Raw genomic sequence first — 25,192 nt, 5'->3', positions numbered from 1 at the left:
TTGATTCAGATTCAAGTGAAGTGTTGAGTGTCAAGAAAACAGTGAATGTCAGAGACAAGAGAGCTGTTGTGAGAGAGAAAAAGTGAATTGTCGTTCACTTAAGTAGTGGACGGCCTGAAGGGTCGTCCAATGAGAGAGAAGGGTTGGTTGAAATGTGTTGTGTGTGTGTGTGTAATCTGTGGGCCATATAGGGTAGTAATAAATAATATAATTTTTTTATTTCACATTTTATGTGAAATTTGATTTTTACTTTAAAATATTTATGAATGTTAGAAATCTTATTTATTATTTATAGGACTATAGGATTAATAAAAATGATTTAACTTTGAAAATAAATAATGAGCAAATAAATTATTATTATTATTATATTACTAATAAATATACTATACATTTGAAGCTATATTTTAAAAATATTTACCTGAATTAGCTAATATCAAAAATAATAGTATATAATATAAAAATTAACTATAATAAATTAATTATAATTATTAATAAATTATAAATAATTTTTTAAGTCTTTTCCTAACTTTTATGTAAATTTTTGACAAAATAAATACTTTAATTTTACACAAATTAAATAATAAAAATTAAAAAATTAATAAGATTTAATAAACTATAGTTTTAGAAATGGTGTAAAAAATCATAAGATATTATTTATAAAATAATGTGAAAACATAATACAGTAGTAAACATTAAAAATGATATGATTTGGAAATTGAATAAACATTTTTAAAGCTGTTTTTATATATCTCAGTATTTTATTTTAATTTTAATTTTCCTATTATTTACTAATAATAGTAAGTATTAAGTATTCCTAAGTAGTAATTATTATATTAATATTTATTAGTATATTTTTATATAATACATTTTAATATTAAAGTTGATTTTATTATTAAATTTCTAAAAAACCTTAATTTTTATAAAAAATTACAATCTTAATTATTATTCATTTGTTTAATTTTTAAATATAATACTATTTCTGTTTATTTTTAAATTATTAAATATATTTTTTTTTAATACAATTCTTAGTATATTATTTATTAGGAAATTAGTATCTAAATATTCATTACATAATTGTAACAAAAAAAATATCTTTTACATTTTTATTAAAGAAACATTATTTATAAATTGAAATTGATTATAGATAATAAAATTTTTTATTTATTATTTTTAATAAACTCAATATTATCTATTTTAGTTTTTAAATTGTTTTTAAGTAATTACTAATTAGTTATAATAATTTTAGCTTAAATTAAATTGTGACATCTAGTGAATAAAAGTTTGTTTTAGTACTGTATATAAAACTTATTATTAAAATTGTATTTAAATATTCAAATATTTGATTAAATGGACAATCTTAATAATTTTTAATGTATCTTTAATTTTTAAATAATAAGTTTTAGCATTAAAAGTAACAATAAAATATATATTATCATGGGTAAATTAATTATAAAGTATAATATTTAAAGCTATTATGTAAGGTAACACATCTATTAAATAAAATTATTATTTTTTTATAATATTAAATAACATAAATATCTTGTCATATATTAATTCTATCATAACTTATAATATGAGTATATGATAAAAAAATTAACAATTATACTAAATTTTATTTTAACAGTAAATAACTTTTTTAAAGTCTCCATAACTTTTATGTAAATTCTTTAATTTAATACAAATTAAGTAATAAAAAAGACTATTATTTATTTTAATTAATTTTTATAATTAAGTAATATGAAACAAATATCATTTTAAAAAATTATTTCATATTAAGATTTTTAGAATAATAATTAGTTTTTTCTATAATTTTCTATAACTTAATTATTTTAAATAATTTTATGATAACATAAAAATACAAATGCAAACTACAATATACTAAATATTAAAAATTGTAATTTAATTATTAGTTTAGTTATTATTTTTTTATTTATATAACATTTGTTTTCAAATTTATGTTAAAATGTATTATGTATTGATATTTCATGTATTTTTAGTTTAATTCAATACATTTATAATATAAATTTTATATATAATTGCTGTTAAATAATGTTTGATGGTATCAGTATAAAACATATTACCGGTACATTTAAAATATTCAAATAATTAATTAAATGGATAATCTTAATTATTTTTAATATATATTTAATTTTTAAATAATAATTTTTAGCATAAAAAGTAATAATAAAATATTTATTATCATGGTAAAATTAATTAATAAGTTATTTTATTTAACACTATTGTGTAAAGTAATACATCTATTAAATAGAATTATAATTTATAAAATATATCTTATAATATTAAATGACATAAATATTTGTCATATATTTATTTTTAATAAATTACAATATGATTAATTTTTAAAAATAAAAATTTAATTTTAGATAAATATCAAAATTATATTTTAATTCAATAAAATAATTACTAAATTAATGTAAATTCAATTTAAACTAATCTTAATAAGCAATAGTTGTTTGTCACACGTTGTTGTTTAACACGTCATAACAATAAAATTTATTAAAAAATATTTTTTACTAATATTTCAATGATTAATATAAATAAAGTGATTAACTTTGTACTTAAATATATATAAAACTGTGGTTTCAATTGATTCAAATTGAGTCCACTTATCTCTCGTTTATCCGTTTTTATATTATTGATATTTCTATGAATTTTATGGCTATTTTTAAGAAAAAACTCTTGTGCCCAATGATTGAATAGATCCATACATTTCAAACGTTTAATACTATTGATTATATAACGTTAATATAATTTATTTATTAATAAGATAATTAAAATAATTTTATTTTTTTAATAACTTTAAGAATTTTTGTTAGTATATTTAAAAAATGATTACAAATTAACTTACATATCATTAAATGGTTTCTCAAATATCGATGATTTTTTCAATGCTATGGCTGTCATTGCACTGAATAAATAGTAGTCGGTATCCATTGGCGGTAAATAATACGGGGCATTGGTTTTGTGAATTTCATAGTCGATTGCATAATACTCATCAATAAACACATATTTACCGGAATTTTTCAATAGTACATCAAATGCTTTATTGTAACCATTGACAAACACTTTTCTATTTTCATCAAGGTTATTGAAATCGTATGGTACCTAATAATAATAATAATATCAATTACAAAACATAATATATATATATTATTAAATTTTATGTCATATTTTATTTATTTTTTAAAAAATAAAATGAAATTTACTTTAATCGAAAGTAGACTTTTAGTAAATCCCGATCCTTCAATCAAAACCAAACCTATAGGTGTATTGTCCAATGCATCAAACAGTTCCGGTATAGTCTCAATTGATTGTGGCACCGATAGTACAGATAACTGTCCAAATAATACACCCGAATAATAATTTCTCAAAATGACTGCAGCTATTAGCCAAACAACTACCATAATTTTTAGCCATAAAAGTCTAGGTATATAATGAATCTGTTGGTCAAGTAATATGCCGACAAACATCATGTAAAACAATACTATATCTTGTTTTGGTTTATATAAACATTGATATAGTCTAATAATACTATATTTAGCTAATAACGACATTACTACTAATAACCATATATTAAGTCTAAACTGTTTATAAACAGATGAACTATATTTGTATGTATTATTGAATACCGGTGCCGTAAATGTGATGGGTGTTATAAAGTGAGGGTATGTATAGGTAATCACTTTATTGCGCTCCCATGTCATAGATAGTACTCCAATTCCTAGATCTGCTTGCTTAAAATAATTAGTAAAATTGTTAAAAAATAATAATAAGTAACCGTATCATTATTATATTTTAAAAATACATTATGATAAACATGACCGATAATGCCATCCCATGTATTATTGTGTTCAACAATTTTGTTGCCCCACTTTCCCTGACAATCAATGAATTCATAGGTAAAGTTTAATAAACTGCTGAGCACTTTGATTAACTGTATTTCAAGTCCCTGAGCCAGTCCAACATTATTATGTTTAATACTTGCTGAAACATTGTACATATATGGTGGCACCTAATTAGTTAATAATAACTTTTTTAATTATATATATATTTTAAAAAAAAATTTAAATCAAAATAAATACAAAATTATTTTTTAATTAATTATTTTTAATGTAAATAAAAATATGATTTCTTGATATTTGTAAGATATAATAATATAATTTACCTCATTAGTTGCAATTATTAAATGTTGATTAATATTTGTCAATTTAGTCATTTTATTAAAACAAAATCTTACATTTTATTAATTACTGTATATTAATAATATTTATTTATAATAATCCTGTTTTTTATCTAACAATTCAGTCAATTAATTAATAAAAATATCATATTATGTTTATTAAAAAGTATTTTAAATGTAAAAAACAAGTACTATATTTATTGTTAATTGTATTATAATATATTAATTATAAAAATCGACATTTTTATCATATGACTAAAATTATTTGTTATAATTATATATTAATAATAAGACAATAATTTTCAATTGCAATAATTGTTGTCGTGTGAGAAATTACATGTGTAAATAAATTATTACAGTATATAAAATAATTAATAATAAAAATTTGTTATACAATTTTAATACATCAATTAAAAACAGTATTTACTAAAAAAATCAATATTTTTGTAGACTGTTTGACAAACTTTTAATAATTGATTCAAATAATCATTTTATTGTTCACAGTCGACAAAACATATATCTATAAATATATGAACCTTAAGTAACCTAGGATATTTACTATTATCTATTTAATATTAATATCATATTATATTTACATTGTTTATTTTTGATAAATTATTTTCAATATAAGTCTTTTATAGTCAAATTATATTACTTTACAAAACTGTTCATTTAATTTATGACAAAATCAGACACAATATTAATATTAAAGTATAATTATTTATATTTTTATAGAAAAAGAAATTTAGCTAATTTTTTATTAATAAAATTCCATTATTTTATTATATGATTTATACTGTAGTGATAGATACTACTGTTTAATAGGTTTTTATAGAAAATATTTAATAAAATATTTATTACGTCAATATTTCATGTGATAAAAATAATTAAATTCTAAATACATATATTTTTCATTAAATTAAAAATTTTATTAAATATATTAATTTTAGAGATTATCAGTGTAGACTTATATCGAAATATTTTGTTACAATTATTTGCTTTATTTTTAAATTGTTTTTATTTCAAATGCACACATTTGTGTTGATCCAAACTTTTCTTTTGTCGATACTCTTTGTTACAATTAATGACATCACATTTGTAAGGTTTTTCATTGAAATGTATGCGTTTGTGTTGATCTAAATTAGATTTTTGTCTAAACTGTTGATTACAGTCATCGACATTACATTTGTAGGGCTTTTGGTCAAAATGTATGCGTTTGTGTTGATCTAATCCGGATTGTTGTCGAAATCTTTTGTCACAGTCATTGACATCACAACTGTAAGGTCTTTCACCGAAATGGATGCGCTTGTGTTGACTTATGTGAGATAATTGTCGAAATCTTTTATTACAATTATTGACATCACATTTATATGGTTTCTTATTTGAATGGATAAGTTTATGTATGTTTAAATTACGTTTAAAATTAAATAATTTATTACAATCAGTAACATCACATTTATAAAGTTTTTTATCTGAATGTACTTTATTGTGCTGATATAAACCTAAATTTGTTTTGAACTTTTTATTACAGTTATCAACATTACATTTAAATGGTTTATTATCAGTTGAAACAAATAGTTTAATAAATTTAATATTATTATTATTATTATTTTTTTTTATTATCCAAATGATTCTTACATTTGTTAGATTTAACAAAATTTTTAGGTTTATTAAAATAATTTTTACGATATTTAACTGATGTATGATTTGTTTGATGTTTTTTTAAATGTTGTTTGTATTTTGTATTAAACTGACATTTAGGCCAAAAACATTTGAATCGCGTGTTGTTATTATTATCCACACGTGTTTTGTTGTCATTTATCATATAATCATTGATTTTCACAGAAACGCAATCATTTGATGTAACATTTATTTTAGGGTTTAAGGCATTGCATTGAATATAATATTTATATAAAACACATTGAAGTTTATTGATTTGATTATCTAATTGTTTCAATTGAAATAATTTAATTAAATTGCATTTAATATCATTCAATTGCACAGCAGTTGAACACATTTTACACTGGAATTTATAATTAAAGTATTTTATCGAAAAACAAAATAATGAACTGAAAATTTTATTAGCATTTTTGATATTAATATAAAATAATGAGTTCAATAATATTCTCAAATCAGGGTCAGTTAGTTTTTATATTATTAGAGACATCTATTTATTATTAATATACTGATAATATATATACAGTATACATGTATATGTATATTATTAATGTAGTAACTTTAGTTTAGTATTACTTTAGTACATAATAGTATTAATTCAATATATTTACTTATTTTGTATGTATTTAATCTAGTTTATTGAACTTAAATAAATATTATTTTCTATAATTAGATTATACTAAAAGTAATATACAGTAAAGCTGAGACACGTTATTAGATAAATCTGAGTACAGGTAATTTAAATTTATTATTTGATATGATTTCATAAGCATAATTTAAATACAAGTAAATAAAATAATTATTTTAAAAATCGTATAAATCGTAAAAAATCACAAAAAATCGCATAAAAAATCGTATATTTATAATAATTATAAAAACTATTCTAATGTAACAAACTTTTATTATTTTACTAATAAAATTAATTTTCACAAAATTTTTATAGATATTTTATAATAAATTTTTGTTTTTTTATAGAAATTTAATTGATTTAGTAATTGTATAAATTTATACTTAGTATATATTATTATTTTATATATTAAACACGTTTATTAAATGAAACGATAGGATCCCGTTTGGCTGTACTTCCAAACAGTAATTCATATTCAAGTGTTGTGTCAGTGTTTTTGGTGGCTTTAATATCATATCTCTGAACCAATGATGCAATATATAGGAATACTTCTGCCGTTCCCATTGCTTCTCCCGGACACGACCTCTTGCCTATTGATTTAACAATTTTATAATTATTACTAATATTAAATTTATTATAAATTTAATAAATATAATTTATATATTTCTGTTGTATGTGTCATACCATATGAAAATGGTATGAAGTGTTCGGGTTTGAAGAAAACAGTTCCGTTGTCTTTGAGATACCTTTCGGGTCTAAACACTTGAGGATTGTCCCATAGTTTTGGATCGTTATCTATGGCCCACAAATTGACTAATATTTGTGTGCCTTTTGCTATCTGATGTCCATTGATGACAGTGTCTGCACTTGTACTATAAATATATTTATAAACTGTATTATTTAGTTAAACAACAAAATATATTATATATAATAGTTAAACAACAAAATATATTATATACTAATGCAAACCTACCACCTGGGTAAATTTATTGTAACAATTGATCTGAATCTCATTACTTCATGAATGAATGCCTGAAGATATGGCATTTGATTTCTGTGCGCATATTGTGGTGTCTTATCTCTGCCAATAGTGTCATCAATTTCGGTAAAAATTTTCAATTGAATGTCCGGATATGTGGCTAACAATACCAGTGCCCACTCCAGTGTTAGTGTTGTAGTGGCAGTTCCCGCACCAAACAAATTGAATACATTACCAGACAACATTTTCACTATTATTAATTTATAAAAATATAATATTTAGTATTAAAATGTTTATCAAAAAAAATAAATAAATACTTACTATTAAATGATGTCTTAGGATTAGGTTTTTTAAGTTCAGTTAGAAAGGCGTCGATATAATCGCGAAAATCATTTGAGTTCAATGTTTTCTTATGTAATTTAAATTCATCGCTATTTTAAAAAAAATATATAATTTAATTAAATTAAAAATTAAAGACTAATATTTATAATAAAATAAATAAAAATAAACAATACTTGAAAAATTCAGTCATTGAATTAATTAAAGTTTTAAATTCGTTTAAATTTTTTGGTAATAAATAATTAAGATTTTTCAACAAATATCTATTTAAAACGGGAAACTGTGCCAAAACACTGGTCAATGAAAATGTTGGATTAGGTTTAACCAAATCGTCGATCAGTTTCTTGCGTTTATCGCTATAATCGAGTCGTCGGCCGAACAGAAAAGCGCTGACATTATTGCTGACAGTAATGGCCAACACTTCGCGGACATTGATCTCAATGCCCAACGATTTGTCAATTAATTCTTCACACAAATGGTTGATCTCATCGATGATATGGTCTTCCATTGATGTCTTACCGAATCCCAAATCTCTCAACTGGTGTAATGCAAACCTTCGCTGATCTTTCCATTGCTGTCCACTCATTGATACAAAACCTTTATTGATTTAATATTAATTAATTAAAATAAAATATACATTTAATAAAATTGATTTTAACACACTTTCTTCAGTAAATGTATTAAATGCATTATCTTTAGGTCGGGCCAGTACTGACTCTTGAGATAAGGCATCCTTAATGGATGGCCAGTCATTCAAGACTACTGTTGGCGATGAACCCAATTGTAGACTTTTTTTAAGTAGATATAATAAATTATATTGTTTTTTATAAATAAAATATATGACTAAATTAATTACCCAATTATTGGTCCGTATTTTTTAGACCAATCGACAAATGTTTTTGATGTAAGGTTAGTAAATACATTCAAATTTCCAATTAATGGTAAACTCCAGGGACCGGGAGGTAACTTATTTAGCACTTTATAATCTTTATATATTTTGCTAATCAAAAGATATAGAAATAATAATATTAGTATTATTAATGAGTTAGAAAAAGACCAGTTTATTATTGACAACAAAAACATTTTTAAACTAATAATAAATCAATAGCAAAATTAACAAAAAACTGTATTAATTAATTATAAAAAACTTTTTATTAAAAAATATATTTTACATAAACTTTATTTTATACTTTAGTTAAATTCAACATTAAAGCATCAAATATATAAAATAATTTTTATATTGATGTCTTATTTATATAAGATTTTAATTCACTAGTAATAATAAATATTTGTATCACACTTTTAAGGTTCATTTTGATAAAAAAAGTAAATATTAATTAAATATTATATCAATTAAATCAAGTTATTATATTTATGATCCAATACTAGTATTTTAGTTTAATTTATATATATATCAAAATGAACGCAAATTTAATAAATAATATTTTGATAAATAAAGTTTTTTTAATCTGATTAATAAATAAAATTAAATACTAAATTATTATAACAATTTATAATATTTTAAGATTATTAGTTTACTCTTTATTTATAGTTATATCAAAATGAACTCAAATTTAAGAAGTTTGATTAGAAAAAAACTTATCTGTATTTTTATTTATTTATAATTATTTTAAGTGCACTTATTTATAAATACTATATAGAAATATTTGATGAAATATTCAATAATAATAATATATATAACAGTGTTGGCAGAGACAAAATTTTGTATAATACAAACAATACAAAGTCAAAAATCAAAACTTTGTATTTTTCCAACCCTGATATATACTCATTAATAGTTTATTGTACGATTATTTTATATCTCTATAATAGCTAAAAATTTTATTTAAATAATTAATTATTTTTTATTATTAAATAATAACATTGATATAAATATAATATTATAGTTTTTTTCTATCTATTTTCAATAAACTAACAATAAGTAAAAGTTGTTCAACTTTTTATAAAATGTTCGTATTTTCTATTGAATTGACATTTGGGCCAAAAGCACGTGAAACGTGTGTTGTTGTTAACAGTACGTGTTTTGTGGTTAACATCAATTATTTATCATTGATTTTTTTAAAGAAAAATAATTATTTTACTGTAAAATATTAGACAGTATTAAATACATTTTACAATTAATAATAACTATTAAAATCTTTTAACTATCATATATTATTAACAATTGTTTAATACTTAAATTTCATTCATAATCTATTGTATAAATTTATGTTTTAATTTAACAAATTATTGTCAATACTTTTCTAAACTTGAAATACTAATAATTGCTATAAAGTTATAAATTCAATAGGTCAATGTTTATATTAAAAATATTTATTATATATTCATAAATAATAAAATAGTAAGTCATAGGTTAGGTTTTAACCAAACTAATCAATAATGACAAATAGTTTTATTTATAATTATCAATAACAATTTTATCAGCTAGGTTCATCTGTGTAAAAAATTAATGGTGGTCAAAATAAGAAAAAATTTGATTTTAATTGCAAATATTTATCAAAATATAACGATAATGTAAAAGTATAACATCAAACAATATATACATATATATTGGTAATATAATATATGATTATATCTAAATGACTATATTTGATATGGATTTTTCATTTTGAGTTATAGAAAAACTTATACTAAAATATTAATATATAATTAATTTTATATTACCTTAAATGCTGATGATTTTTTTGTCATTTATTTGATATTTTACTATCTTATGACAAAATAATAAAAATAGACAAATGATTGTTTTAGTACCAATAGATTTGATAATTTTTGATATCTATATATAACATATTCATCAATTAGATTATAATGTACTATAAAATTTTATATTCTTGGTATTTATTTTTTTATTTTTTAATAATTTCTGTTATTATACTTTATTATTAATTATACTAACAATCATAAGTTACATTGCAATTCCATATAATTTTTTTTTTTAAAATAATTAAAAAATTATTCATTTAATATAAAGGGTAAAGAAAATAATTTACAAAATAATATGTGTTATAATTGTCTTTTTTTATTGATATAATATATATAAGTAAAAATAATTTTAGTTTTTTTTGTTTATTTAATATTGTAAAAATAATGACTAAAAATAGTAAATTAAAATATACTTTTAAAAACATCGAATTGTCAAATAATTGTTATTTTAGTAACTATAATAATTCTATAATAATTAATCTATAATAAGCTATTATTTAATAATTTTTTTTTTATTAAATTAACTATTATTATAATTTAAAATATTATTATTGCAAAAAAAATAAATGAATAATACATTATCTTTACAGTATATATATATATAATTATAACAAAATTGAAAAAATCAATTTAATTTATATAAAAATTAAACAAAATAGATAGCGAGACATGTATTTTAATAAATTATATCCATATTTATTAACTTTAATTTGATATTTTTAATAATAAATTATTTTTTAATAAGTAATGTAAGAGTATTGATAATAATTTTTAAAATAAAAATTTTATTAAATCTGTTACAAAAAACACGATTTCTTGCCATATCTTTATATCTATAAAAATAATCTTAAAAACATTAATTAATATTAATAAAATAAACAAAATATTTCCCCAAAAATAACAATTATTTATTAATAACAATAAAAAATCTTAAATTACAATTAAATAAAAACTCTAATAACTGATTAAAACATTGAAACCCATACTAATGACAATATGTCATAATATTACAATTACTTTTATAATAAAATATTAAATAATAACAATATATATGTTGTACATGCCATGCGTACAACATTTACAATTGTATTAAAATAATAAATAATATTACAAATAATTATAAAATATAAGTTGCGTAACACTTCCCTTCCCCAAACATTATTTGAAATAACATTTAATAAAAAAATAATATAATATAATTAACATTAAAACTTTAAAATAAATTATTTAAATAACATTTATAATTTAAATAACATATTTATAATTTAAATATGTTTTACAATTAATAAAATTTTATATACTGTAGATTAATTAAAAATACAAATATTCGAAATATATTTATAAATATAAAATATATCTAAATATTATATAATAATATCATTTGAATGAAAATATTTAAAATATAACATTTATAAATAAATAAATGTTTTACAAATTATCCCCATTAACAAGTTAAATATATAATATATAAATAAATATAACTAATATCAAATAATAAAAACATTAATRTTARTATAAAKATAATAAACATTTGAATAACAATAAAAATTAAWAAATAACTAAATTAAGATTAACATATTAATTATAAATATAAATGTATTTAACAATTAAATAAATTTAACTACATTTTTTAAATAATAAAATCATTAAAATACAAGCATTAATTAAATATTTATATTTATAAAATTAACTTATTTAACAATTTTTAAAATGCACTTTTATAAATTAACAAGGTTACTTTTAAAAAATTTATATAAAAAATTAAATAAAATTTAAATAAATTTAAAACAATTACTGTACATAATTGAAATTATCTTGACAATATATATAAAATAAAAAAATATAACAAATTATCGGTTAGACAACACTTACTATAATATTATGTATGATTGATATAACAATATGATATATTTTGTGTAATTTTTAATGTATACAGACTGATATTAATAATTTTTAACAAATATATTTTATACAACTACAAAAACAAAATGTTTTTTTTCTTATTTTTTAACTTTTTTAGTTTTTTATAACAATATTATATAAAAATACAATTTCACATAAACAAAAACATAATAAAAAAATTAATAAAATTAAATATATAAAGCAATACCTATTTCAGCAAACAGTTATAATTATTGAATTTATTATAATTATATATATTTAAAAATATGTTGATTAATATTAATTAATCAAATTACTACTATAATACTTTTGAAAAGAATAAACTGTTTACAAAAAATAAATATTTCTCAATAAAATTATAATATTTTTCATTAAAAATATTTTATAATGTTTTACTTTAGATATATCAAATAAAAAAAATTGTATTAATAACCATTATTATTAACTTAATTAATTATTAAAAAAAATATTTATTATTATAATTATTATAATATAAAAGATAAACTAATTTAAAATTTAGATATAAAAAATTAAATATATTTGAACAATCAATTATGTTATAATAATTGTTAATAATATAAAACTAAATTAATATCTATCTTAATATATTTGAAAAATATTTAATAGTATAATTAATTAAATTTTTTAGTCTTAAATAATAAAATGTAATATTTATATTATTATTAATATAATAATTAATCCTAGGTTTCATTATTATTTAAATAGTAACTACTACTTAAATAATAATTAGATTTTTATCAAATAATCATAAATAATTATTACAATTTATCAAGATATAATATATATTATTATTATAAATTGATTATTTAAAATTTTAATGTTATAGATTAGTCATACATATATTATTTAAAAATGTTTTTTTAACATTTATTTCCTATAATATTGTTTCAATTTATTTACACCGCTAATAAATTGAAATCATTTATCAGTATAATTATCAGTTTAAAATTATTAAAACTTAAATAATTTATGTATCAGTAATATCAATACATAATTGAATAGTAAAACATTTTTTTTAAAAATAATAGTCAACTTAATTTAAATTTTTAAATTAAGCAAAGTTCATTTTCATATTTATAACTCCCCTTAAAAATAAATTATTCCTTAATTATGAAATTCCCCATTCATCAATATTCCCCAAAATTATTACAGTACTGTATTTCATTTAATCATCAAATTATATCAAAATTGTACATGTACATTTTAATTAAAAAGTTCAAAATACATAATAAACATCAAATTATTATCAATAAAAATTGAATAATCAAAATTTCATAGAAAAATGTGCACATAAAAATCACCAATTTAATACTCAACAGTATTAAATAATAAAATCAACAAGGGGAATAATAACTTTCATTTAAATATTTTTTTCAATGAATATTCATATTAAAAAGATAAGATAATATCAAAATTATCCACAATAACATCAATGTGATAACCGGTTATCAATAAAAATACAAATGAATTATATCATTTTTCAATAGAATCAACAAATGTGCACAAATTATATCAAATTGTTTAACAATAAAACTATTTACCGGTAAATATCAAATTAGGGGAAAAGTATTTTATCAAAAATTTATCATGATAAATAACATAAAATGTGTAAATATTAAAAAATTTAACAAATTTGTTCAATAAATCCGGCCAACATTACATGGCCTAAAATGTGGGTTATATCATAAATTATTTACCTTAATAAAATTTTAAAAACATTTAACATATCAACACATTAAGTTTAACATGCATGTTATTGACATTAACATAAATGAACATTTATCAATACATTGCAATTGCATTACATTTTTAACCACAATTAATTTTACAATTATAAATATTTTTTAAAATATAATATTTTTATAACTTATATAATATATACCATTTATTGAGTTTAAAATTAACATTTATAATATTGACACAGATTATTTTTCAACACATTATATAATATTTATAACTTGTTAGTTATAATTAATTTATTATTTTTATTTTCATAATTACTCATGTTATCATTTTATAATTGTTAAAAATATATCATTAATTAACATATTCACACAACCTTAACAATAAATATCAAATCAGATATTTATTATTTTCAATTTCACATTTAAAATATATACCAAAAATAGATATTAATTATTTAATTAATAACTCAATATAAATGAACTTCTTTACTACTTTAAGTTCATTGACTTATATATAATATTCATTACAATAGATTTAATTAAATTTAGTAATTTATAGTAATTTATACCTATTATTTCATTATATAAATTTTACTAGTTTTATATTACACATACTGAATATATTATTTTTTTATATAAAATCATAACTATATAATATTAAAATTATTATATATTTTATAATTTTAATTTTCTTTATTAATCAGTATAACAATTAAAACTATGTGATTCAATTATAATTTTCTAGACTAGATAAGTTATTACATAACAATTTTATTAATTTAATCATTTTTTGCATGAATTTAAATTTATTTTGTAGTATTTTTTATAATTATTAAAACTAAAAACATGTATAATATACTAAATTACATTTGTATTGAACTTAATTTTTACTATTATATATCATAGAACTGTATATTCAATAATTTAATTGATTGAGTAAATATATACTGATATCAAATTATTTTAAATAAAATCTTAAATTACGTAAATATATATATATATATATATCATATTTTAATAATTTATCATATATTTACTATTTTCTTTTAAAAAATTAATTTTTAAGCAATTATATTCTTAATTATTTTTGACTAATTATAAGATTGATTATAATTATTTGTTATAAACAAAATAACTAATTTTATATACTTTTATTTTATCGTCAAACTAATATAAAATATCTAATAATTTTACTTAAATAATAATAAAAATAGCATTCTTAATATATTTAAAAAACATTAATTACCTTTTTTATCTAAATACTTTAACTATATATTTGATATGAATAATTATCTTTTCCTGTTTCTATATTGTTTACCTATTTTTAAATTTTATTATAAATTAATTTTTCTCGTTATATTTTAGTAAACTATTGATAATATTAATTATGAGTATTAAATTTATTATCATATTTCAGATTTATATTATAAAATTTAACTAAATAATCATATAAATGTTTTTAATTTATAATTTAAAAATAGCATATTTATCATATTACTGATTAAATATTAAATTATTTCAAAATATTTTAGATTATATTACATTGAACATTATTTTTCACACATAATAATATAATATTTAAGTAAATTACGCATTATTTTTAGTTTAAAATACAATTATTCAATTACTTAATAATAGATATTATATTATATTAATCATAATTTATCTTTACTTAATATTAATTAAAATAATTTTATTACACATTAATTTATTTCCTTTTATATTTATACTCATAACCTTATTATTTATTAATGATTAATATTTTATATCATTTTACTTGAATATAAATTAAATAAATCCTGATATCATATTTCAAAAATTAAATTATATAAAAATTTTAAACATTAATTTTCAAATTCGTTTGGATTACACTATTATATGGACATTAGTATTAACTCATTATATTTAGATTATTATTAATCTTCCCATTACTTCCCAACTTCCCTTCCCATTAATTAGGAATAAATTAAATATACCTTTATATGGGGCCACTCGCTCGGTACGGGAGGACAGTAACCGACCACAAACCTCCACCATGTGTTACAAAAAACGCGGACTCTTGTATTAAATATTGCCATATCTTTATATCTATAAAAATAATCTTAAAAACATTAATTAATATTAATAAAATAAACAAAATATTTCCCCAAAAATAACAATTATTTATTAATAACAATAAAAAATCTTAAATTACAATTAAATAAAAACTCTAATAACTGATTAAAACATTGAAACCCATACTAATGACAATATGTCATAATATTACAATTACTTTTATAATAAAATATTAAATAATAACAATATATATGTTGTACATGCCATGCGTACAACATTTACAATTGTATTAAAATAATAAATAATATTACAAATAATTATAAAATATAAGTTGCGTAACAAATCTATTAGCTAATAAATGATTCAACAAATGAAACTCAATCAAACTGGTATTAGATTATTAGTATATTTTAATGTATTAATTACTAATTAAAACAATGAATTGTTTAATTTAACTTAAAATAATAAAAAATTTATTAAAGATAATTTTATTTTATATACTTATTTATTTATATTAAATTTAAAATAATTCTAATTTAAATAAAAATCATAATTTTTTAATAATATACTATTTAGTATACTAAATAAATTTTATTTATTTATATTTTTATCAAAAATGTTTTAAATAGTATTTAATCTTTATATCTTATCTATAATATATTTAACTATTAATTTATATATATATAGTATATTACATTTACGTCAATTTTTACAAAATTATATTTTATTTTGAAATATCAAAATTTTTAACAATCATTATATTTGTGTAACCACTAAATATGAAATTCATTGTATATATTATTTTATAACAAAAATTTACTAAATAAACAATAATTTATTGTATATAAGTCAACCTAAAGTTACTATTTTTTATTAATTAGCTATTAGTTAGCATAGAAATTATTAATAAATTTTTATAATTATTATATTATTATTACAATAATTTTCTAACTAAAATAATAACTAATACAGAAACCTATATAGCATGAAAATGTCATCAAAAATTATAATCTTTTTGGCACTGTTTGCACTAATTGGTAATGTATTATATAATAATTATTGACTATTTGTATGGATACTAAAAAGTTATAGTAATTAAGTAATTATTTTTTTCAAATAATATTTTGTTATAATTTTTTTTAGCCGTTTGTATTGTGGAGGCGTCGGTAGATATTGAGGAACGAGAAGATAAACCACCAAACGATGAAACGCATAAAATAATAGTAAAATTGTCAAATCTATTGACGCCATTGTTAGGACCGGAAATACATAAATTGTTGCACTTATTGCGTCCAATAATATCACTGCCGATCGTAACCAATCTATTGAAGCCACTCTCCAATAGTTTGGTTCCTGTCCTGAAACCAGTCATAGATTTATTAGCACCTATTTTGGGTCCTATTTTGATACCAATTGTTACCAATTTATTGAAGAAAATACTACCAAAATCCAAGTAATACCTGTCACTTGAGGACATCAATCAGTTGTTAAACGGGAGTCTCTAACTAAACAACATAACTGTCCCTAAATTTGATTTATTATTATTTATTTAGATAAATGCGTTATTATACTGTATTTTTCAGTAGACTAAATCTATTTTACTCTAAATTTTAAAAATGTATTTTTTCATATTACAATTTTAATAAAATTAGTTTGCAATTCAAGAAAAAAAAACAAATTATTTTATTTATATAATTAATTGCAATAAAATATAATAATTACAATATGTTTATTTAGTAATTGTTAATTAAATAAATGTTTAATAATTCAATTATATTATTAAAAAAAATATTTTTAAAATTAATGCTGGCTAACATTTATTTAAGTCACAGTTTTAGTATATTTTATTACTCAATTGCCTAACAATTTATATTTATTATTACTTTGTATTATTAGTCTATATTATTAGACAATCTCAACTAGGCTAAATAGCTTAATTTTCGGTTTATGCTGCTATTTAGGTAACAATTTTGTAGAAATAATTAAAAATATTAATTATTATTATTGTGTTTTAATAATACTTATTTTAATAGTAGAATAAAACATAAAATGTACTAGATAAAATGATAACCCTTATATTAGGCTATTAAGCCTATCTATGATCGCCTAATATTAATATATTTATAGTGATTACTATACTTATGCATTTTCGGGAGTTTAAATGGCCAAAATCTGTCGGGAAATCGGGAGTAAAAAAACACAAAATCGGGAGATTAATCGGGAAATAAATTTTATTTTTTTCATAGTAATTAACACATATATTTTAGTTGTCACAAAATTGGTTATATTTAATAATAAAATGATATTTAAGATTATCTTTAGTAAACTTATGTCTTCTATCGGTGAGAATATTCTTATATTCAGAAAAAGAGCGGTCGATGTCCACTGATTTTAACGGTGCATATCTTGTCAAACATTTTGTCTCAAAGTCTTGTGAATCACAAAAGTCTTCCAAATCTTTATTCTTTGCCAAACACATCAATAGTTTTTCTTTAGCAAAACCAGACAATTGCTGTACAGTATTATCAATAATACTTTTTTGATCATTCATTGGTATATTTGAAGACATCAGTTGTTTTGTTGATTCAATTAATATTTTGTAATTTTCAGAATCAAATAATTGATTCTTGAATTTTATATCATTTATTAATAATTTAAGTTTTTTTATTGACTTATTGTTAGTTTCCTGTTTTAAACTGTTGACAAACATTTCAATTTTAACAAAATTTGTCCGATAAAACAAAACAGTTTCTAACCATGTTTTCCATCCAATGACAGGAATAGCAGATAATGGTAGAGCAGTCATCTCTCTATAAAGTAGTTCTTTTGATTTCGAAGTTAATAAACATTTTTTCATTGAAGAAACAAATATATTTAATTCAGAATATTCTTCTTGTATTTTACGACACACTCTATCTAATGCGTGAACAACACATGTTATATAAGACAACTTCGGGAAAAAAATCTTTAAATTGTTACCAACTGTCCTCATATATGATGCGGCGTCTGTGACTAAAAGTAAGACTTTATTATATTTTATACCTTGAGGCCAAAGTATTTGACAAGCATTTAAAAATGCAGTTTAATTGTGTTATGTTTAGTGTTTTCAATGAACTCTATATCAATTATCATTGGTTTACTATACTCGCTATTTAATATACCAACCATTATATTAAACACTTTTCGATCGCAACTATCTTTTGTTTCATCTATAATGAAATATACATAATTTTTGGCAACAATTTTTCTGATATTATCAATAACTTTTAGATATAATGGCTTTTCATATCGTTGAAGTGTTGTCTGATTTGGTACCACTTTTAAAGCAAACTTCAATGAATCCTTTTAATGCCGGAGACATTACTTTATGAAAAGGTATGTTTGATTTAATGAGTGTTTCAGTCAATCGCATTGAAAAATAGTCTTCAGTATCTTTTTTCTGATTTAACGTTTGAATTGATTCTGATAGCAATTGTTGTCTTTTTTGATCACCTTTTGCTTTAATCTCTCGGTGTTTAAGATGTGAAGCACTCGACATGTGTTCATTGATACGGCATTTGTATTTACTTTCGGAAATAATAATTTGTTTCAAACAAACCATAGAAAATACACATTCATTTTCAACTTTTAATTCATTATTTGATTTTATAAATAAATTTAATTTAGATTTTAAACTACTCTTTGTTTTACTCATTGTTTACTACAAATACAGATATTTGATATAATACTTAAATATAATATTTTACAAAATTACAGTTTTTTATATCAAATAATAATTACAGTACAATATTTTTTGTTATGTGATTTTTATGTACGCTTAGCGTCTCTTTCATTGCTTTTTAATTTAATATAGTATTGAATTTGTTGCTAATATAATATTGACTATATATTTACTTTTTGTTAACCAATATTTAGCGAATTTCGGGAAAAAACACTTAAATACTATTTTTCGGGGTTTTTCGGGATTTTCTCAAAAAACAACAAAAATCGGGGAAATGGGGAAAAATAATAGACGTTAATTTAATTTAAAATGTTGCCATATTTCTATCAATATTAAATTCCCGACGATTTAATGAATATTAAAGTTTCGGGAATTCCCAAAGAAACATAACTCTAGTGATTACTTATATATCATTATATGTGTCTATATATGAATTATAAAACTTTAAGAAATTTCTAACTAAATTATAATAAAATGTGAACTGATATTATACTTATAAAACACTCATTATTTTTGTTATATATTATAAACAAATAAATAAAAAAATACAGACATATACAGTACATTACAGTATATACAGTTATATTTGCAGTCAATAATATTCATAAATTGAATGATATTTAATAAATATTATTTATTATATACAGTTGGATTCGGATATGCCAGAATGTATAGCACCTAGGTGTTATTTTTTGTAAATATTTTACAGTTATACACAAAATTTTATTATTAAAATGATCACTTTTTCAACTAATTATGCAGACATTTTTGAACAAAATATGAATTTTTAAAATGTCTAAAAGTTCAATTTAAACAAAAATTTTAAAAATTCTATATAATAATTGTAACAAAATTTCTAACATATTTTTTCTACCAATTTTTATTTCATTTTCATTAAAAAAAGTTATTATGTGCTATAATATACAAATTAATAATTAATTCTATTTATACTCAAAAACATTATATTTATTATACTTAATTTTTAAAATTTTAGTTTAAATTGAAGTTTTAGACATTATTTAAATTTGTGTATTGTACAAAAATGTCTGCATAATTAGTTGAAAAAGTGATCATTTTAATAATAAAATTTGGGGTTTGTGTCATTTTGCTTTGACAATATGGCGATTTACTGTCTTACAGAAATTACGTTCACCTATTAGGTTAAATCAGTGTTCGCTCCGTTACCTAACCTGGTGTTCGCCCCGTAACCTAACCCTATTTATAATGCTATTACACATCCCTAATCTATAAACCATAATTAATTTAATATACATTCAATTAATATTAAATATGTTAGATGACTATTATAGATACAAAAATTAGATGCACATATCACATGATACAAATCAACTTTTTGCACTACTCCTAAACTACGTTATCATATATACTGCTTAAACTAAGAGCGCATTTTTCAAACAATAATTTCAGTTTAAATAATTTTATAATATATTTGTTTTATTACATTTGTTTATATATATTGTATTTTATATATTAATACTGAAAATACATTAAAATAATTAAAACTTATTGTAATTATTATTTAAACTGAAATTATTGTTTGAAAAATGCGCTCTTAGTTTAAGCAGTATATATGATAACGTAGTTTAGGAGTAGTGCAAAAAAGTTGATTTGTATCATGTGATATGTGCATCTAATTTTTGTATCTATAATATTTAATGTGTTATGTATCGATCATAAATTACGTTACACTGTCAAACATATATGACACTATGGCCTAAAATTTTGTGTATAACTGTTATTATATTTACAAAAAGTAACACCTAGGTGCTATACATTCTGGCATATCCAAGTTAAATATACAGTATGTCTAGTTTGAGTTAAACACATAAAACAACTTTTTCTTATGTTAATTATTTTAATAACTTTTTAATTTGTGAATATTTTAAAACTTTTGTTAAGTAATCAGTCAAGCTTTAGTAAACACATCTATAAAAATAAATATTATTTTTAAACTATATATCAATCGATCTAATATTTTATTTGGTTTATATTAAACACAATACTATTGTTATGAAACCAAATTCTATGTAATTTAATAGAATAAACATTAAGAAAATTCAAACAAATTTTTAAATTCTACAAAAACAATATTATAACAAAAGTACAGTTTATACTATAAATATATAATTTCAAGAGTAATATATATATAATATAATAATATAAAAGAAAATCATTAAAAAATATCTATAAAATATTTAATTTATTTAATAAATCCTTTGTATAAAAAATGTAGTAAAATTAACTATAATATGAATTATTTAAATATTGTTTACTAAATTATTATTTTTAAAAATTAAATTAATGTTTATGGTTGTTATTAGAAAAATTATTTTTTCTTAAATAAAAAAATTGAAGTTAAAAATTGGAAATCAACATTTAATAAACTTTTACATTGATTATTATATAAATAAATGATACACCAATTTTTTTCAATTTACAGTTGTTATTATATTATTGTTTTAAATCAAATTAGAAAATCAGAAATTTAATAATAAAATCATAATAAAATTGATTTTCATGTTATTAAGCAATTTTCATCAAATCTCAGTATTATTGAGTACTATAATATATGTTAGCACTAAAACAAAATAGTATATAAGTAGAGCAAAAAAGTTAGTTATATTAATTTAATTTGACTATTAATTTCTTATTTAATTGTCAATATAATTATTAAAAGAGTTTCTCATAATATACTAAACTATATACTGTATATAAAGTAAAATGTCTACAAAAATTGCTATGATTTTGGTATTGTTGGGTCTAATCGGTAATGTATTGTTTGAAATAATTTACAACTTTAAACAACAAAAACAATTAATTAATTATAGACTTTAAAATTGTTTAATTTTGTTTGTTTGTTTCAGTTTGTTTGGAGGCATCGATGGATATTGCAAAACGTGAAAGTGATGGCCAGGGAGATCAGATCATAAACAAAATCAATGACTTATTGTCACCGCTGTTTGGATCTGATTTATTGCCGGCATTGCAAACATTGAAACCGGTGTTTGAGATTCCGTTGTTGGGTATGGTTTTGACGCCACTCATTGACGGATCGTTTAGTCTATTGAAATCAATAATCATTGAATTGGGTAAAACGTTTGGTCCAATTATACAACCATTAGTATCACCACTACTGAAAAATTTGGCACAACTTCCTAAGGGAGCGATTGATAAGATTGTTGAGTTTATTAATAAAATATTAGGTGCAGTTATGCAGAGAATGTTAGGATTTTAATAATAAAAATAACAACATAACTGTTCAAAATTACTGATTAATTTAACACAATATGTTTTTTTATCTATTTTTTAAATAAACATTTAATAATGTAACCAAAAATTCAGTTTATTAATCAAAATCTAATTATAATACTAATTATAAATGTAATTTTCTGGTTTTTTATCAAATTAAATACAATAAATTTTTATGATTTTAGAAACTTATTGATTTATTTTTATTAATTATTATCATATTGAAAAATAAATTATTACAGTTTATAAAGTACTGTATTTTAAATTATTTAAAATATATTTATTTATTGAATTAATTACATTTATTTTATTGTTAGTATTATAACTAATATTAATAAGAATATTTATCAATATTTGATAAAAAAAATATAAAACACAATAATCATTATTATAAAATAAACAAAACTATTCAAAATTTTCCAGTATTATTGTTAGCAATAAACAAACAATGATTTATTATATTTAAAAGAAAACAAAAACTTTATTTCTTAATATAATTTGCAATTAAAAAATGTTGGTTTTATATATTGCTTTTACATTAAAATAAAACTAAATTAAATGTTAAAATAACAATAAAAAGTAGTTTTTATATAATATATTTATAATGATTATTTTTATGTGATCTTTACGATATTTATCATTGAAATAATTTATTTAAAAATAATTACTTTAATACTTAATTCAAAAAACTGTTGAAAACGAGATAATCTTAAACAGTTGCGACGGCGATGATAGCGGCGATGCGATTAATTACAATTATCTGGTCAACAATACGTTGAATTAAAAAGTGACCATGGGCTATGTTGTAGATAATTTTATTCTGGATAAAATTGTAATTGGTCATTTTTTAATTAATTGTATTATATGGCAGATAATTTACAGTCGAGTGTTTAAAAAATTTATAAATGATAGTCGACAGCAAATTGCTAGATACAGAGCATTTGACACGAATCGGCTCATATTAGTGCTAAATATGTTAGGGTCATTTTATGAATTTTTATTTTGAAGAAAATATATTGTTGAGATCTAAAGTTAAAATTGCATTTTAAATGGCATTTTTATCAATAGACGATAAAATAGTTTCACTACCACAACAATATTTATTTTTAAAATAAAAAGTTCAACTTTATGATTGGATTTGTTCAAATGCTCTGTATGACTGACAGCAATTATCTGGCAAATCATACAATTAATTAAAATATGACCAATTACAATTTTCCAGTATAAATTTATCTACAACATAGCCCATGGTCACTTTTTAATTCAACGTATTGTTGACCAGATAATTGTAATTAATAGCATCGCCGCTGTTTAAAACTCTGGTTGAAAACTGTCAAAAAAATAATGAATTATATCACAAATTTAAGTTCAAGTTTATTTTACTCTATTGCCTAACAATTTAGTAGAAATAATTAAAAATAATAATTATTATTATTGTGTTTCAATTATACTTATTTTAATAGTAGAATAAAACATAAAATGTACTAGATAAAATGATAACCCTTATATTAGGCTATTAAGCCTATCTATGATCGCTTAATATTAATATATTTATAGTGATTACTTATATATATATATATATAAATGAAAAAACTTAAAAAAATTTCTAACTAAATTATAATAAAATGTGAACTGATATTATACTTATAAAACACAGACACTCATTATTGTTGTTATATATCATAAACAAATAAATAAAACAAAGAGACATATATCACCTGTATATATATATATATACAGTATATATAAATTTACATTATATTTGCAGTCAATAATACATTGAATGATATTTAATAAATATTATTTATTATATACAGTTTGTCTAGTTTGAGTAAAACACATAAAACAAAAATTTCTTATGTTAATTATTTTAATAACTTTTTAATTTGTGAACATTTTAAAACTATTGTTTAGTAATCAGTCACGCTTTAGTAAACGCATCTATAAAACTAAATATTATTTTTAAAATATATATCAATCGATCTAA

At 19.4% G+C, this 25,192-nt stretch overlaps 3 protein-coding genes across 3 annotated transcripts; 2 read left to right on the top strand and 1 right to left on the bottom strand.

Moving 5' to 3' along the window:
* Nucleotides 1–5,218: 5,218 nt before the first annotated feature.
* LOC128963232 (cytochrome P450 2J4-like) lies at nt 5,219–8,838 on the bottom strand (the record flags this gene model as incomplete). The annotated part of the gene is made up of 8 exons (XM_054309732.1): nt 5,219–5,540; nt 6,970–7,096; nt 7,191–7,378; nt 7,480–7,735; nt 7,807–7,916; nt 8,106–8,421; nt 8,488–8,612; nt 8,681–8,838. Coding segments are annotated over 8 exons (1,602 nt in total), but the record flags the coding sequence as incomplete, so codon positions are not given.
* An 8,254-nt stretch (nt 8,839–17,092) lies between these two features.
* On the top strand, nt 17,093–17,816 carry LOC128963070 (uncharacterized). The gene is made up of 2 exons (XM_054309532.1): nt 17,093–17,251; nt 17,358–17,816. Exons 1-2 carry the CDS (start codon nt 17,200–17,202, stop codon nt 17,669–17,671), a joined length of 366 nt encoding a protein of 121 aa, XP_054165507.1. The 5' UTR covers nt 17,093–17,199; the 3' UTR covers nt 17,672–17,816.
* Nucleotides 17,817–22,581: 4,765 nt separating this feature from the next.
* On the top strand, nt 22,582–23,276 carry LOC128963069 (uncharacterized). The gene is made up of 2 exons (XM_054309531.1): nt 22,582–22,723; nt 22,821–23,276. The coding sequence occupies exons 1-2, from the start codon at nt 22,678–22,680 to the stop codon at nt 23,189–23,191; spliced, it is 417 nt and encodes a 138-aa protein (XP_054165506.1). The 5' UTR covers nt 22,582–22,677; the 3' UTR covers nt 23,192–23,276.
* The last annotated feature ends 1,916 nt before the right edge of the window (nt 23,277–25,192 follow it).

This window comes from Oppia nitens, unplaced genomic scaffold (genome assembly GCF_028296485.1).
Source record: "Oppia nitens isolate AA-2021 unplaced genomic scaffold, nextdenovo-longstitch-racon4-pilon3 scaffold7_pilon_pilon_pilon, whole genome shotgun sequence".
Lineage (NCBI taxonomy): Eukaryota > Metazoa > Arthropoda > Arachnida > Sarcoptiformes > Oppiidae > Oppia > Oppia nitens.
Note: the sequence above shows the minus strand (reverse complement) of the source record. Positions and strands in the feature narration are given on the sequence as shown.